The 17,972-nt window shown below is 38.8% G+C and overlaps 4 protein-coding genes across 10 annotated transcripts; 3 read left to right on the plus strand and 1 right to left on the minus strand.

Moving 5' to 3' along the window:
• Positions 1-593: 593 nt before the first annotated feature.
• LOC108567800 (RNA-binding protein 1-like) lies at positions 594-7,816 on the minus strand. 2 transcript variants are annotated; one of them, XM_017928482.1, is made up of 5 exons: positions 7,762-7,816; positions 3,022-3,229; positions 2,700-2,911; positions 2,345-2,476; positions 594-811 (listed from the first exon to the last, which is right to left on the minus strand). In XM_017928482.1, the coding sequence occupies exons 3-5, from the start codon at positions 2,906-2,908 to the stop codon at positions 721-723; spliced, it is 432 nt and encodes a 143-aa protein (XP_017783971.1). In that variant the 5' UTR covers positions 2,909-2,911; positions 3,022-3,229; positions 7,762-7,816; the 3' UTR covers positions 594-720. The 2 variants fall into 2 exon arrangements, with proteins under 2 accessions (XP_017783971.1, XP_017783972.1); XM_017928483.1 differs by lacking the exon at positions 594-811 and adding an exon at positions 1,426-1,732.
• On the plus strand, positions 3,525-7,766 carry LOC108567799 (structural maintenance of chromosomes protein 3-like). The gene is made up of 9 exons (XM_017928481.1): positions 3,525-3,561; positions 3,650-3,764; positions 3,821-3,960; positions 4,018-4,176; positions 4,240-4,533; positions 4,590-5,065; positions 5,124-5,333; positions 5,395-6,171; positions 6,226-7,766. The coding sequence occupies exons 1-9, from the start codon at positions 3,547-3,549 to the stop codon at positions 7,649-7,651; spliced, it is 3,612 nt and encodes a 1,203-aa protein (XP_017783970.1). The 5' UTR covers positions 3,525-3,546; the 3' UTR covers positions 7,652-7,766.
• Positions 7,817-7,909: 93 nt separating the features above from the next.
• LOC108567801 (mimitin, mitochondrial) lies at positions 7,910-8,492 on the plus strand. The gene has a single exon (XM_017928485.1). The coding sequence runs from the start codon at positions 8,004-8,006 to the stop codon at positions 8,430-8,432; it is 429 nt and encodes a 142-aa protein (XP_017783974.1). The 5' UTR covers positions 7,910-8,003; the 3' UTR covers positions 8,433-8,492.
• Positions 8,493-8,687: 195 nt separating this feature from the next.
• On the plus strand, positions 8,688-17,229 carry LOC108567798 (protein transport protein Sec16A). 6 transcript variants are annotated; one of them, XM_017928475.1, is made up of 16 exons: positions 8,688-8,976; positions 9,355-9,458; positions 9,519-11,534; positions 11,592-11,815; positions 11,954-12,052; positions 12,301-12,715; positions 12,792-13,166; positions 13,225-13,563; positions 13,624-13,887; positions 13,949-14,302; positions 14,499-14,528; positions 15,217-15,456; positions 15,511-15,796; positions 15,854-16,059; positions 16,635-16,743; positions 16,816-17,229. In XM_017928475.1, exons 2-16 carry the CDS (start codon positions 9,369-9,371, stop codon positions 16,830-16,832), a joined length of 5,064 nt encoding a protein of 1,687 aa, XP_017783964.1. In that variant the 5' UTR covers positions 8,688-8,976; positions 9,355-9,368; the 3' UTR covers positions 16,833-17,229. The 6 variants fall into 6 exon arrangements, with proteins under 6 accessions (XP_017783964.1, XP_017783966.1, XP_017783967.1 ...); XM_017928478.1 differs by lacking the exon at positions 16,635-16,743 and adding an exon at positions 16,280-16,321 and having other exon boundaries at positions 8,689-8,976; XM_017928477.1 differs by lacking the exon at positions 14,499-14,528 and having other exon boundaries at positions 15,226-15,456.
• Positions 17,230-17,972: the final 743 nt, after the last annotated feature.

Here is a 17,972-nt window from a genome sequence, read left to right on the forward strand (position 1 = left end):
AGTAACAGAAAAAGAACATACATATAGAGGGGAGCGATTGATTCATTTCCACCGATACGAAAAACGTTTGCATGCCATGTAAAACACGCACCGAAATTTCTTGTACTTTCCCTCAGATCGATAACCATCTCTGCGTGCATCTAAACTTATGAGGATAGTCTTTTGTGAACTAGAGCTGACATCTCAGCGAGTCTTTAGTCGGCACAACCAATTTGTAACAAATATTTGTATATAGTCACCATAGTAACAAACTAATTAGAGCGAGGGGATAATATATATATAAGAAAAGCGTTATCTATATTACATAATTATATATATAAAAAAAGATTTATTTGTTGTACTTTTTGTGTAATCTACATATATATATTTTTTATATAGTTTCTTGTATATATATAAAAAAAAGAAATAATACAAATAAAAATGTCGGTCATTCGTACAGAAAAAAAAATAAACAAATACGTTGTAAAAACAAAATAATAAAGGGACGTCTCTTCTGCTTTCTCTTTGTTTTACAATCGGAACATGCATGTAAAATAAAAATCATAAAAAACAAAAAGTGTTCCGTAAAATATAAACTTGTATGATAATTATTTTGTTGTCGATCTTTTTTTTGTCGCAAAACTTCAAAGAAAAATGAATTGATCATAATAAAAAATAATGTTAATAATCATCGATCGTCTTCTGCTTCGTGGTACTCTTCTCAACTCGTTTCTTCTACCTTTATCTGCGATCCCTAGAATCGGAACGGCTGCGCCTATCGCGGCTGCGAGACCTAGACCTGGGGGACCGCGATCGCCTCGGGGAACGTGACCTACAAAACACTCGAAATTAGTACGCAAAGAACATCCAATCGATTGGATATAATCGAAAAAGAAAAACTTAAAAAAAAAAACAAATAGAAACTTAGAAAAAAAAAGGCAAGTCAATAAATTAATAGAATATGAAAACAAAAAAAATTAAATGTAAGAGCAATTAAAACTAAAACGTGATGAATTTTACATTTTCAAAAATTAAGTAATTATAATAGAATATCGATTGAAAAAAATAATAACTCGGTAAAAATTTCAGTTAATCAAAGAAGTTTGAACAAAAATTATGTATGATTAAATAATAGATATAGTAATGGCAAATTCAGATCGCTAGATTAGCAATTAATCGCGTAATCTGAAGTTGTCATTGCTTAAAACGGAAGGAAGACTTTGAGCTTAAAATTAACAAAAATCATATTTATATTTATAAATATAAAAAAAAATAGTAACTACTTTTACGTATCTACGTGCCTCGCTGGTTGGTTGGAAAGTGATTTTGTATATAGCTGCTTTCAAGTTATTATATAGATGTGGGGATGATTTTTGTTTACTTTCTTTTTTTTAGTTTCTATCTATATATGGTTGTTGTTGTTGTTTTTCTCTAATTGAATTTTGATTTTTTTTTTGCTTTTTTGAGGGGTAGAAGCCGGCTCGGTTGAGACATTCGTAGGCGCTTTGTCGTTTATATTGAGACAACACGGGCGGAGATGGTGAAGGGGTAGTTGATGAGCCATTCTCTGATAGAAAGAAGCTGTTGAGTTGAGTTGAGTAGTAGTAGGTAGGCGCGCCACCAACGGTGGATGTAGTAGTAGTAGCGGTGGTGTGGTAGTCGATGTAAGATGATGAGATGTGTGGCCAGGAGGGAAGAAGTTTTGTTTTTTGGGGCTCAATCGGGGGGAGTAGTTAACAGCAGCGGTGCTGTCCTGCAAACGTGTGCCAAAAACAAAACAAACTAAAATAAAAATCTCACAAATTTCTCTGCATTTCATCATTATTAATTGTTATACATCTTTTTCTGCAATTTTCTTATATTTCCCATTGCCAGAGCAAGAAAAAGAAATAAAACATCTCACACAACACTGCGCCAACCACTACTAAAAATCATTGTTTGCAATCCGAAACGTGAATACTTTGATCATAATAAATTAAATACATGTAAACAAAAATAAAAGTGTACACACATATGTATTTTACATCAATTAATTGACTGGGAACAAGTGCAATCACGTTTCGGACCACCTGTTACATATTACATAAACAAACCTTTAATTCTCCACTCATCCATGATAATTGCATAACTTGCAGTGGCATTAATGCTTACCATTAATTTAATAAAATCAGAGTGGAAAATTAAACTTTGCATTTTTACCTCAACCCAAATCACACAACCTAAAAAAATGATTAACAACAAGAACATAGCACATCTGCTTGTTATTAATATGAACAAGAAGACACAACAAAACTTTTTTTTTTGGTTTACAAATATTTTATGACAGTAAACATGTATAGTTGAACTGAATAAGCAAATCTCATACCTCGAATATCTTGGTGGACCTCTACGTCCACCACCACCGCCTCCTCCGCCGCCGCCGCCTCCACCTCCACCACCTCCTCGACGAGATCTTCCATTGGACATTTCAACGCGAACACGCGTTCCACAACATCTCCTGCAATAAAACCATCATTATAACTTACTTATGAATCACAATTGCATCAATGCATTTCCATGCAAAACATGTAAATTACTTTATCTTCAATTTATCAAGAATGCTATAATTTTTTTTAATTCTGTATATAGACTAAAAATGGTATCCATAATTTTATAAAAATAGCATAAACATTACAGTAATCTAAAAGTTGGTTAGTGATTTAAACTATTTTAGTACTTACGTTCCATCTAGTCCTCTCACCGCGTCTTCTGCATCGCGGGGATCCTCAAATTCTACAAACGCGAATCCCGGAGGATTTCTAGCTACCCAGACATTCCTTAGAGGCCCATATTTACAAAATGCACTTTCAATCTCGTGTTTACTAGCAGAGGATCCAAGGTTGCCCACATATACTTTGCACGACAAATCCCATTCACGGTAACGAGACATGATCTGAAAAACAAAAGGGTGCCTTTGGTTAAAGATTTAGATGAGCGGGTTTTTTTGAAGAGCTTTAATGAAAACTCTTTTCGGAGATCTAAAATAATGGTTTGTTGACTTACTTATTGTTTCTACAGATGACTGCTGGTCCTTACAAAACTGAAATTGTATTCTTTTGCACAAATCGGGTCTTAGAATGGTGAGGAAAAATGGAGAACTTAGTATAAGTAAAATGGCGGATTCTTAATGCTTAATGCCACCAGGCCCGGCAAATTATTGATAACAGCTCCCTCTGTTGAGCATATTCTTAGAATTCACCAAAACAGACCCCTACAAAATACATTTTCCTCAATAATATTTATAATAAAAACTTAATATTACTCCTGATTCATATGCAATTAATAATTAATAAATTTTAATCGTATTTACAACCAATCGCTATTTATTTTATCCTATGCCTAACTTCACGTCGACGCTTACTAAAGCTAACTGAAGCTACCAATCAATTAATGTAACCAATGCTGACACATCTGTCAAAACACAATATACATTTTTGCGGGAATTTTATCTGTTTCTTTATATTCAACTGACATTGTATGAAATAATACTAATTATATGTGCTTAAGCACACAACTTTAATATACAATATGTACATAAAACAGGTAAGCCAATAAGAAAAGACTACAGATTCTCATAAGACTCAGGTTATGTCCAATTTGAATGCATTGTTTACATATCTCCATTCCTCAGGTTATTATCCAGGGCTTCAAGAGTTATCGAGATCAGACTGTTGTTGAGCCTTTTGATAAGAGACACAATGTAGTTGTTGGAAGGAATGGCTCTGGCAAGAGTAACTTCTTTTATGGTATTTATTATATACAATAATAAGATGTCATTGAACCTAATTATTTTCTCTCTCAGCAATCCAGTTTGTACTAAGTGATGAATTCTCGCATTTGAGGCCAGAGGAAAGGCAATCCATGCTTCATGAAGGTACTGGCCCTCGATCAGTACATGCCTATGTTGAAATTATTTTTGATAACTCAGACAATCGTGTGCCAGTAAGTTAGCAGATAAATAATAAATGAACAATTTTTAATTACATTAATTATTAACAGATTGACCAAGATGAAATATTCTTGAGACGTGTCATTGGTGCTAAAAAGGATCAATATTTTTTAAACAAAAAAGTTGTGCCAAGAAGTGAAGTCATGAATTTATTGGAATCTGCTGGGTTCTCAAATTCTAATCCTTATTATATTGTTAAACAAGGAAAGGTATGTTATTAAATTAAATAATATATCAAATTTTACTTTAATTATTAAAATCATTTGAAATAGATCAATCAAATGGCAACATCACCCGATTCTCACCGTTTGAAATTATTGAGGGAGGTAGCTGGAACGAGGGTGTACGATGAGAGACGTGATGAATCGATGGGTATTTTAAGAGAAACAGAAGGGAAAGTCGAGAAAATCGTAGAGTTTTTACGCACTATTGAAGATCGTCTTAGCACTTTAGAGGAGGAAAAGGAAGAGTTGAAACAGTATCAACTTCATGATAGGAATAGACGAGCTTTGGAGTACATTATTCATGAAGTTGAATTGAATGAGAACAAAAGGAAATTGGCAGATGTAATAATTAGCGATTGTAATTAATTTAATCATCGATAACATTATAATAATTTTAGTTAGAGAAACAACGAGGCGAATCTGGTTCGGAACAGGAAAAACTTGCAGCTAACCTCAAGAAAGCTCAAGACCAAATTAAAACCCTATCACGTAAATTAAAGGAAACCAAGAAAGGGCTTTCGTCTATGAAAGACGAACGCGATATTCTAAACACGGATAACCAATATTTGATCAAGGAAAAGGCTAAATTGGATCTTACCATTAAAGATCTTTCAGAGGAAGTGCAGGGTGATAACAAATCCAAGGAACGCGCCGAGCACGAATTGACGCGTTTGGAAAATAATATAAAAGAAAAGGAGGCCGAGTTAGAAAAGGTGAAGCCGCAATATGAGGCTATGAAAAAGAAGGAGGAGGAATGCACGAGAGAGCTGAGTCTGAAGGAGCAAAAACGTAAGGAACTATATGCCAAACAAGGCAGAGGTAGTCAATTTACTTCTAAAGATGACCGCGATCGTTGGATTCAAAATGAATTAAAGTATATTTTCATTTCCTTACTGTTATGTAACGATTATTAATATTTTATTGTTGTTTAGGTCGTTGAATAAACAGTTGAAAGACAAACGAGACCACAGAGACAAGTTAACCGAGGATTTGAAACGCGATGCTGCCAAACAAATTGAACTTAATAAAAAGATCGAAGAGCAGACGCAAGAGATGGAACGGCAACGCATTTGCATCGACGAACATAACAAGGCATGTTATGAATTGCGCAAAAACAAGGATCAGTTTCAAACGACCAGGAAGTAAGAGAGAGCTTTTATATTTATGTTTCATGAAACTTAACAATTACTCTTATTGTTACAGTGAATTATGGCGCAAAGAAAATAATGCGCAGCAGAACAGAGCTTCATTGAAGGATGAATTAGAAAGAGCAGATCAATCTTTACGTTCAATGGCCGGTAAAGCTATTTTAAACGGTCGCGATTCTGTCCGAAAAGTCTTGGAAACATTTATGGCCCGCGGCGGAAGGGATGCAGAAATAGCACGGTCTTATTATGGACCGGTCATAGAGAATTTCAATTGTGATCAGTCCATTTACACAGCCGTCGAAGTCACAGCAGGCAACCGTCTGTTCCACCACGTTATTGATTCCGATAGGATCGGAACGCAAATTCTGAAAGAGATGAATAGGCAGAAGCTGCCTGGCGAAGTCACTTTCATGCCTTTAAACAGGTTGAATGTCCGAGTGATGGATTATCCACAGGACGCGGATGCCATTCCCATGGTCTCAAAATTGCTTTACGATGAAAAATACGATAAGGCCCTTCGATTTCTGTTCGGCAGAACCTTAATTTGTCGCAATTTGGATGTGGCTACGAAACTAGCTAGAACCACAGGTTTAGATTGCGTTACATTGGAAGGAGATCAGGTCTCATCGAAAGGTTCCATTTCTGGAGGATATTTCAATACGTCTCGTTCTCGCCTCGAGATGCAGAAAGCTCGAACAGAATTAATGGAACAGATTAAACAATGCGAGGACGAGCTGCAATCGCTTAGGGACGATTTGAGTAAAACTGAAACAAGCATCAATAACGTCGTCAGTGAAATGCAAAAGACAGAAACAAAAACATCAAAGGCGAAGTAAGTTGATAACCTTAACCGTTTTTATTTGTATTAATTACATTCTCCTTTTAGGGCTATTTTTGACAAAGTCAAGGGTGATTTAAGATTGATGAAAGAGGAGTTGGCGAGTATTGAGAGATTCCGCGCGCCGAAGGAACGTTCTTTGACTCAATGTAAGTCTAATTTGGAAGCAATGCAGACCACAAAGGAAGGTCTTGAATCAGAGTTGCATCAAGAACTCCTATCTCAATTATCTGTCGCCGATCAAGCACAGGTAGATTCATTGAATGATGATATCCAACGGCTGCAGCGCGAAAACAAAGAAGCCTTCTCTATGCGCATGAAATTAGAAGCGGAGAAAAACAAGTTAGATAATTTGCTAACGAATAATTTAATCCGGAGACGTGATGAAGTGGTTCATGCACTCCAGGAAATATCGTTAGAAGATCGTAAGCGCCAGTTGATAAACTCTAAAGCCGAATTGGAGGAAACCGATAAGAAGTTAGAAAAGTCCAACAACGATGTAATATCTATAGATACAAAAATCAAGGAGGTCACAAGAAAAATGAAACACGAAGACTCAGAATTAGATAAGCTGAAGAAAATCGAGAAAGACGCACAGGACAGGATAGATGAGGACGCAAAGCATTTAGAGAAATACGCCAGTAAACAAAACCTACTGGAACAGAAGGTAGCTGAATCTGTGGAGAAGATCAATCAATTGGGCGCGATTCCATCTCAAGATCTTTACACGCAGTATCACAAAATGTCTTCGAGGGCTTTGTTCAAGGAACTCGAAAAAACAAATAATCACTTGAAAAAGTTCAGTCATGTTAACAAAAAGGCGTTGGACCAGTTCATGAGTTTTTCAGACCAAAAAGAGAAACTGCAAAAACGCAAAGAGGAATTGGACAGAGGTGACGAGAAGATCAAGGAACTTTTGGCGATGTTGGAAACAAGGAAAATGGAAGCGATCCAATTCACTTTCAAGCAGATCTCGAAGTACTTCACACAGGTTTTCAAGAAGCTGGTACCTGCGGGTAAGGGCAAGTTGATACTGAAAACGGTGGATAACGATGAGGGCAGGGAAATCGGACCGGAGGACACAAATGCCGACGTGTTCACTGGTATCGGAATAAAGGTGTCATTCACTGACTCAGACGCGGAAATGAGAGAAATGAACCAGCTATCGGGTGGACAGAAGTCGTTGGTCGCACTGGCCTTAATCTTCGCCATTCAAAAATGCGATCCAGCTCCGTTCTACCTTTTCGATGAAATAGATCAAGCTTTGGACGCGCAGCACAGAAAGGCCGTCGCTAATATGATTCATGAACTGACAGGAGAAGCGCAATTCATCACAACCACTTTCCGACCTGAACTGTTGGAACATGCCAATAAATATTACGGCGTTAAGTTTAGGAATAAAGTCAGTCACGTCGAGTGCGTTAGCAAAGATGTTGCCAGGGATTTCGTCGAAGACGATCAAACGCATGGATGAGAACGACTCCATAGTTTTAAGCAAATATATTTTCTATATTTTGTTAGTATTCACTTATTTATCTTGCATATGTTGAACCAATTAGAAACTGATAAATATATTATATTCACCAAGATACAATTATACATGTTGGCAGGGTTACCCTAACCAAGGGCTAAATGTGCTATACCACTGAGGCTGTAATTTTGCTTCCCCTTTCGCCCACTGGCGCCAAGCCAAATATCTTAGGACCACTTAGGACGGCTCTGCATGTTGAAACAGTTTCAAATTATATAATACAGCTGTATCACTGCTGTCAACTGTCAACAGTTGTTTGAATCAGTTTGAATTGATCTGTTTTGTGGTTAACGGTATGTCGCAACCTCCGGCGCGTAGTATTTGGGCGATGATAATTCGCAACTTTATCAACTCTCTGAAACCAAGACAGTTTAGTGGAACTCATATGGGGTCCGACCATTTCGGGAATAAGTATTACGAGATACCAGCCAATCCCTCGATCGGAAAACGGCGCGCGAATAGATGGTTTGAGCCCAAAGACAAGGAGGACTTTCAGCAGGAGATGCCAGCCGAATGGGAAGCCTGGTTGAGAGGTCGTAGAGTGGAAGTGCCCTCAGACGAGGAGGTTCTCAGAAATCTAGCAATTATGCAGCTTAAGAAAAAGAACGCTATTGCAATCGAGGCTAAGGCTGGAAAGAAGACGCCCATGGAGAAGGGCATGGAATCGTTTCCCAAACGTAATGAATATGAGATGATACCCGGCAAACGGCAGAATGAAACATAATCGACTGTAGACAAATTGTAAAATTATTATAAATAAAAGCATATTTTAGGTTATAATTTATTGACGTGAAGTTGAATCAAAATATTGAATAAAGTACATTGAATTGAATCTCAATTGCTCGTACTGACAACTCTAATTTAAGTTATTTGTCTCATATTTGATACTGAAAAATATTTGGCTGGAATTTGAATATTGAAAAATGTAAAATGCAAATTTCTTTTGATTTGGTGATTTAGTTTCTCACCTGTTGTCTGTTGGCCAACTTGCTCGATGACAGTCCGGTTTACATAATTTCTATCATCTGGGGGCCAACGTAGCAAAACTCGGGCGAAAGTTGGACGTTTCTCTTCTCGCGAAATTCAACTCTATTATTGTTTCCATTTTTTTTTAAACCCTTGCATTTATGCATATCCCGGGCATGATTTCTTGGGAGGTGATCGAAGTTCTGCTTTAGGTGTGACATTTTCAATGTAATGTGTCAGATAGGAAGAAACTTCAAAACATTGGATTAAGATACATTATTAAGGCCTAAAAGACTTATTAAGTAAGTACATTCTATTTCTAACATATGCTGTGAAAGTATTCAATTTAAATTGGAGCACTTGCCCTTCTCTCTAATAAATTTAAATATGTGGGCCACTTCCTATTGTCCTAAATATACCACCTATACTTTCTACTCCTAATTTATGCATTTGTGACCAAGGCCAATCATTTCCCCTCATCCAGACCTTTCTTCAAGATAGTATTGATATTTCATTAAAATACTTTTCTATAATTTAAAATTTCATGTAGTTTTCCTGAATTTATGCATATGGTTTAGATTTTCCATAAGGTAGATTCTTAATAATTGTATCTATGTCATTAAATAATTTATTTAGGATTTTCTTAAATATTTAATTACTAATAAGTGTTCTTCATGTAGGAAAGTTTTATAAAATGTCGTGGATGAAGAGAAGAAGTCCAGCTGCTCCTAACACCACAACACCTCCAGTTCAGATGTATAACCCTAATCAACATCAAGATCAAGTATATTCTTTATTTCATTAATAACACTACATAATTGTAATTATGGTTTTATATGCTTAGTGGTCACAGTCCAATACCTGGTTTAATCAGCAAACCAATGAATATCAATCAATGCAATTGCAGCAGCAGCATCAACAACAACAACAACAACAGCAGCAGCAACAACCGCAGCAGCATAGTAATTACTGGGAACAGCAGGGATACCAGGATCCACAGGCAAATTCTCTATATTACCAGAACCAGCAGCATTCTGGATATTATCAACAGAATTCGACATATAATCAGCCTGAATTCAATATGTTCAATAACCAGCAACAACAGCAGCCACAGCAACAACAACCTAAGGAGGAGGACGCATGGAACTGGGGTTGGGGCGATGAAGATAATTCCAATGTGAATACTGAAGCGGTTCAGCAGACCGTGCAAAGCTCTAATGATAATGCTCCAGCAGCAATAGATGCGTTAGTGAATGAAGAACCATGGAATTGGAATGTTGAGGAGTCTGCCACCACCGCATCGTCCACTTCAAATATTGCCGGTACAAGCAATGAAGAAGAGCCTGATCATACTGTATTTGCTAAAGTGGGGGATGCAAACAAGCATCGCAGAAATTCGATAAAGCCAGAAGATTTTGACAGCGGCGAAAAGAAGACAATTAAGACGGAATGGTCCACTGAATCGCAGGAATCTTCTGACGACGTACTTCAGACTTCGGAGAGCCTGATGTCACGTAGTTCGACGGTCAGTCATTCCCCGCTGTCGGGCCAGCATACGCCGATGGAAGTTTTGCCACCACCGCCAATAGCATCAGCGAAGCAGGAGCCCTATGAAAACTCTGAAATTTTGGCAAAAGCAACGGCGAGTCCGCCACTACCAGTGAAGGCTGAATTGAAGACAGAACCGGCTTTGCCTCCGCCACCTAAAAATATAACTCCACCATTGGATAATAATCCTTTCAAACGAAATAGTGGTCCTATTTCTCATAAAAGCATCAACAAACCGACGGCAGCGCCTACAGTTCCCGTGACCGACCGGCAATTTCCTTTCAACCTTGAAACCGTTCCTGATAACTCTGAGCAACCGGATGTACCGCAGTTGGCTGTTGCGCCGAAACCTACAGCTAAACCGCCAGTACCTGATAACAACGAGGTAGCTCCTATAAATGAACGAGATCAGTATCTAGAAACTGGCCACTTGTCTGACGAGACTATACGCATGGTTTTGGGACAGGAACCGCCGCCTCCTGGATTAAGTCGAATGGTTCTTGGACAGAACTCTTCGCGTCCTCTACAACGTATGGTGCCCGGTGAATCCAGTTCACCAGAAACAACAAGTAATTACATTGCTCCACCTGCGGAGCCCGATGACGATGAATCAGAAAACGAAGAGTTGGATAGGTTGAGCGCCTCCCAGCAACTTCCCAGATCAGCCACGATCGGCGCAGACACTCCTACGCCGCCCACAACCGGTGGAGCAGGCGATGGAGGTAATGAGTCGCACGATGGCGGTGCTATCGAGGAATTGGCTTCATCGGTTAAGGATTTGAGCGTAGCCGATGAAGCTCCTAGAGTCACAACGGACAGCGATAGGGAGCGGAAAGACTCGTCGCCTCATCGTCGTAGATACCGCGGGGATAAGAGGTACGAGGAGGATGATGAGAGAGATCGCAGAGATCGGGATCGCAGGCGATACAAAGAAAATCCGGATCAAGTGTATAAGGAGCGTAGATACGATGACGACACCGAGGATTATTACACCGACAGAGACAGGCATCGAGATGATTCGCGTTCTTACGGCAGTCTGCGCCGTGAAAAGGACCGGAGGCGGAGAGATTATAGAGATTACAGAGAAAGGGATCGTAGGGATTATTATTATGGCCGTTATGATGAATCTTATGATGAAGATCTGCAGCGGTCTCGTCCTACCAGCCGTTCTGATTCCATGCACGATTCGACGTATTCTAGAGATAATCGCAGACCCAAGCATAGGGGAGTTGATCGAGATAGGGAACGTGAAAGGGATAGTCGTAGACCACCTCGACAGCCTCATGCAGATTCCTATAGTCATTACATGCAGGTACTAAAATTTAACTTGGAAGAAGTATTTATATTACGTGTATACATTTGTTTTTAGAATTATAACCCATACGATCCATACAATCCGTACTACCAGCAGTACAAGTATTGGGAACATTTACGGCAGACCAATCCTAAAGCTTACTCCGAGTTTTACCAACAGTATATGCTACAACAAGGAATGGCCAAGGGAATGCCTCCAGTCTACGGCGGTGGTGTAGATGATCGCAATTCAGTTCATTCTGGGCGTAGTTCAACTAATGATGATTTAGCCAAGGAAAGGTAAGTCTCCCAATTTTTGTGCTGGTTGTCTGGTTTTGTCTTATTTTCATCGAGCGTGGTTCGTTTTGCTTTTTCAATCAACACCCAAGACTGTTCACACTTGCTCCGCTCCGCATATATCACGCATACACTGTTTAGGTACTCGCAGCAGCGTCAAAGGTACTACGAGCACTCGATGTACTACAGAGATCACCAACCACGCAGTATTTCGGGACATTACGGTCTCGACGACTCCAGGTATGTTAAAATCAGGCACACTTGCATAAATAATTATTTCTTTTTAACTTTAAACTAACAACGACTTTGTTATCACCATTTGTACGCTTTGTGTTCGATACTTTTTTAAGTTCTTAGCCACACAACAATATCCAATTATTACAGTGGTAGGTCTTAATGAAATACCATTTCTTTTTGTTATATTTTTTTTAGTAAATCATGATTATTTTACAATTATTTATTTTGATTTTTGTCATTTTATAAAAAAGCGCAAGCAGACCATTCGACTATACGGACTCGTCGTTGAACTTGGATACGACCATGTCGTATGGCGGAGTATCTGAGGATCAGCAGCAGCAACGGCTGACACCAGCGAAGTTTTCTTCGGCTCACGTCTGTGCATCCATAAGCGGTGGGAAGCTGGTGAAGATTTTGCCAAATTATCCAATGGACGGGCAGCCGGCCATGGTAGAAATCAATCGTATTGAGGATTTCCTACCTGGAGATGAAGAGTTGCGCGAATTTCTCGATTTCCCGGGGCCTCTGGTGAAGGGCGTCACGCACAAAAAAACAGTCATCGAATACTGTGAGTCCAAGATTAGAAGCATAGAGGGCGGCTATGGATCCGATGATGCTTACACGCTTATGTGGGAGTTGCTCGTGTTGCTTTTAAGACAGAACGGGGTAAGAGTTATTATCTAACTTTACAATTAAAAAAAATATCCACAATTTCTTATTTGCATTTTTGATTGTTTTAAAGAGAGTTGATGGGGCTGATATCGCCGAGTTACTGATGAAAGATAAACGATTGGATTACAACAGGAGAGCATCTTCAGTCGTTTCAAACGAAAGTAGCGTCGGTGCTAACGAGGCAGGAAGCCAGAGTGGCTCCGAAATCAAAGAGGAGATAGTCACGAATAAGTTTAGAGAATATTTGTTGTACGGATCGGAAAAAGAGGCGCTGGAATGGGCGATGAAACATGGGCTTTGGGGACACGCCCTCTTTCTAGCCAGCAAATTGGATAAGAGGACATACGCGAACGTCATGATGCGTTTTGCCAACGGATTGCCAATGAACGATCCTTTGCAGACATTGTATCAATTACTCAGCGGTAGATTACCAGCCTCTGTAACGGTAAGTGTTATTGAATGTAAAGTATATTATCTATAATTAAATTGAATTTTGTATTCAGTCGGTGCAAGATGAGAAATGGGGTGACTGGAGGCCTCACCTGGCCATGATCTTGTCAAACACTACGCAGCGTCCCGAGTTGCACAGGAAAGCAATTACCACTCTAGCGGATACACTTATGTCGCGAGGCTCGCTCTACGCTGCCCAATTCTGCTACCTGATGGCAGAGGTTGGATTTTCACGTTACGGTTCGGATGGTGCCAAATTGGTACTCTTAGGCTCCGATCACACCTGCAGACCATTCCATAGCTTCGCCACCAACGATGCCATACATATGACTGAAGTTTACGAGTACGCTCGCAGCCTGAGTGATGCTAACTTTATCATTCCCGAATTCCAAGTGAGAAACATTCTCAAATTTGTATATTAACGACACTAAATGTTTATATATTTCTTGTAGGCTTATAAATACTTGCTGGCAACCAGACTTGCTGATCGTGGATTCTTGGAAACGGCTCTCAGCTATTTGGAGCGTGTTTCAATGTCCATTATTCAAAACCCTGCGAATTCACAACCGACGCTTATTAACCGCGTCTGCGAAATGGCTAATAGATTAAAATATAATGATCCAGTGAGCGACGAAGACTTAGTAGAAGACCTGGATGTTAACAGGCCGGACAGTTCTTGGTTGCAGGATCTCAAGGTGGTGCAAAATCAATACAGCGTAAGTTTGATCACTTGAATTATGTTCTTCAAAATTACTTCACCATTTTGATTTTGTTCAGCTGGGCTTGATTACGCACGATAGTTTGGCGAACTTGAATATCGGCACTCCAGACATGGAACAACATGAGCAATCTAACTTGAACCATGCAGAGGATGATTGGAACCAACAGCCTGATGTTGTTGATCAACCGCAGTACGGTGAACAGCAACAGCAATGGCCTCCTCAGGAACAGCAAGAGTATATTCACCAACAGCAACAACCAGTCCCCGATCAGGGCGGTTTCAGTGGTCAATATAACCAGTGGAATCATCAGCAGCACTCATATAGCCAGCCAGAAATGCAGAGTACTGTGCAGCCAGTCGAGGATCCACAACAGCATCATGCTGATTACTGGCAACCCGCTCAAAATGAGGTAATTTATAGATGACTACGGTACGGATTAAAGCAATTTAGTTATTCTGCTCAAGGGAGCAGAGGAACTAATTGTATGTATGCGTGTTTCTTTATTTGCAAAGTATCTGTGATCTCGTGGAAATACGAGTTAGTATATTCATGTATTATATTATTTTGTCTAAATTGCTGCTACTATTACAAATGAACGGACGCAGCCGGAGGAGAGTGTCGTTAAGGACGAAGAAGTAAGTAAGCAGGAGTTACGTAAACGAACTTCGACAAAATCATCATCGAGTAAGTTGACGAAGGAGGGTGTGGGCGGAGACGAACGGACGAAATTGATTGGTCGACGCATGATAATAGCCAAGTACGACACGTTTGAAACGTCGAGGCCAAGTAGGCCGGTGTTGGGACGGAAGCGGCGCGACATCATTTGTGATACGGTGGACTCGTGGGCGAGAAAGAATTCCTCGACGAAGAACGTTCTATCCAGTTTAAAGCATTCATTTTTTTCGAAGAGTGAACCGGCTGTTGTTTACAAACCGTTAGTGTTCGGAGGCACATACCCCATAGATTCGCCCACTCCGCTGCCAAGAAGGCGGGAGGTCGCTGAGATTAAGTCGTATGATCGGCCCAAAGTGCGCCAATACGGACCTGCCAAAAGCTTTGACATCGACATTCCTATTTAATTAGATAAACTCAACAAATTACTTATTAATATAATGCCGGTGTTATGTGCTTTAGAGTCTGCGGACGACTGAAAGATAAATGTGCTTTAATATACATGTATAAATATTCATTATTTGTTGTTTAAGCAAAGTGTTGACATAGTAAAATGCAATTAAAAGTCTACTTCTATTTTTTTCCAATACTGAATTATTAGTTATCTTCCGCTGTACCGTTTTTTTTGTACTTTCTCTTTGCACATTTCAGGATGTCCAGCCCCAAATATCGATGCCCAATCAATCGAACTCTCTTCCGTACGGCGAAGAGGATTACAACGAGTCGACACCAACGCCCCAGAAACAGGCGAGTCCCGAGAAGAAAGCCGCACAGCCGACTCCGAAGAAGGCACCCGCTAAACAAGCAAGCAACGGGTGGTTTGGTGGTATTTTTAAGGGCATCCTAAGGCCTAAGAACCAGATGAAATTACCGGATGATAAAAACCCAAGCGTAAATATATAATGAAACTAATTCTTACAGTTGTTAATCGACTTTTATTTACAGATTGTTTGGGATCAAGAAAAAAAACGTTGGATTAACATGGATGAAGACGGAAACGAAACCGTGAGCGAATTGAAGCCACCGCCGAAGATGTCCGAAATGCAAATGAACGGAGCCAACAAAGCTATGACTCAGCCGCCCAGGATACCGGAGCCCGTGCAGAGTCAACCGGTCATGAATCAACAACCCATGGTGATGAATCAACAACCCAATATCCAGCAGACTATACAACAGCAACCACAACCGCCAACTCAGCCAACCAACATGTTTAAGCTCCAACGGAACCGAAGTAAATAAATCAAAATGTCACATTGCATAATCCATTATATTTATGATTTCTTTTTAGATCTGAAGAAATCATACGTGGATGTGTTTAATCCGGACGGCAAGGCGACCGTTCCGCCTAGCATCATGCCGCCTGACCCGTATGCCCCTCCAACCGTACAGAGCTCTAACTTGAACTTCTTTGTTCCCGCCCCTATGGCTGATCCCAATGCGCCAATGGACTTTCTGACTCCGACCACCATGATGACGCAAGCCACGGACTCTCAGGTGAGTTAATCTACAGACACTATTTGCTGCATGCACTCTGTTCCACTCTTCATCACTGGTTTAGATATAAGCATTATTTGAATTGTAAAATCTTAGAAAAAAACATAAGAACATGCCTATAAATATATATGAATTAATCATTTCCATAATTTCAATTAAATACAATGGTGCAGTTGGATTTTGTTAATTGGTCTACTAATTCGTACTTTATTTCATGCAGACGAGCGGAACGGCCAAAAAAATAATTTAAACAAAAAGACAAGTAAGAGTTTTGATTGCAGAACGTAGTTGCTTGAATAGTTTGCCCTAACCATATTAATTTTAACATTTTAAAAATATTTTAACATACAGCCAATATCAAAGCTTCGCTTTTGATTGAAATAATCAAACTTTTATATGATACACTAAAATCTATACTTTTCACAATATAGAATGTAAAATTTTCTGTGCATGACATTAAACCATTAACTTGACCTTATTGAAATTTATTTTTTAATTGTATTATATATGTTCTTATATATATAAGTATTTATTTATATTTTTTGGCTTATTACTTTTGTTTGGGTTGTGGCTAGACGATGTCTAGATGGAGTTCGGCTAGTTCGTTATCTAGAGAGGTTCAGTATTATATGCAAGCAAAAAACATTCCCTCGCACATCGCTTACGCTTCGAAGCCGGCTGGTGGTACGTGCGCAGGTGGTGCGCTTTGCGCACATACGAACACCTCTCATCAATGCTCAATCGATTTTGTTGCAGGTGCAGTAGGATTCTAGGATTAAGGTGTGTGTTTCGTATCTAAGGAGATGATTGTGGAAGATGAAGTGGAGAGCTTCCAAAAGTGAGATGTGTTTAGTAATTAAATATTTCCTTTTTTATGTGTTTGTAAGGTTTCATGGTCCTGTGATCAATAATTTTTATGCCGGTCATTGATATATGATGAGAGATATATATATATATACTTATGTGTGTGTGTTATTGTTTCTGAACAACAAAAAACCTGCGCCATCTGGCGAGTCTCCGTTAACTCCCAATTTGTTTTTGTTCACATTTCTTATTGGAAAGACGATTTTAAAGTGTATTTACTATAAATATATATATATAAAGAAATATAAATATTAAGGGTATGTATAGATGAAAATTAAGCAACAAAAATTAAACACTTAACAAAAACGATGTGTTATTATTTTCCTGACATTTTATCCATGTTATTATTTAAAAGTTATTTAACAAAAACTGCAATTTTTAATAATGTCATCATGTACCAACTGACCTTGATCATCATTTAAGTTTCTAATGAAAGGTGATACTCTTCTTTTTTCTACAATTTCTACCAATTATTTTGGTTCGCGGTAAATAGCAGGTGACGAAGAAAATACTCACTTTCTTATTTATTATAAATACAATAAGTCAGTACTATACAATTTACTTTTATAGGCTAATCGAGAATACATCTATTTTATAATGTAAATATATCGAGTAAATATACACTCGGTCCTCTTTTTATGCGGTTTTGAAGTTATGCGGTTTTTATTTCAAGAAGCATTTTTTTTAAATAACTATTTTAGGCCATTTTGACACAAATTGGCAAACCATTTCATCGAAAAAGATGATAATTCTGAACGAGCATTCAAGTTTCAACGCGAGCTTCAGAATTGCATTTCTGGATATCAGGAATTGTACAAAAAAATAGCAAAGCCATCGCAAAGTTTAATCACTGATTATATTGTCAAAGGGAAAAAATCAACACGCGAAGTTGAGACTAATTTTACTTGTGAATAACCATTATCTTCGGGACATAGATCTGATATGCTGACTATCTCTTCTAGCGATGAAAGTGATTTCGAACTAGTTCGCAAATTATGCCGAACACTCTCATATAGCAACGATATTTCTAAAGAAAAAAATGTGAAGAA

Source organism: Nicrophorus vespilloides, unplaced genomic scaffold (assembly GCF_001412225.1).
Source record: "Nicrophorus vespilloides isolate i.1.1-1 unplaced genomic scaffold, Nicve_v1.0, whole genome shotgun sequence".
Taxonomy (NCBI): Eukaryota; Metazoa; Arthropoda; class Insecta; order Coleoptera; family Silphidae; genus Nicrophorus; species Nicrophorus vespilloides.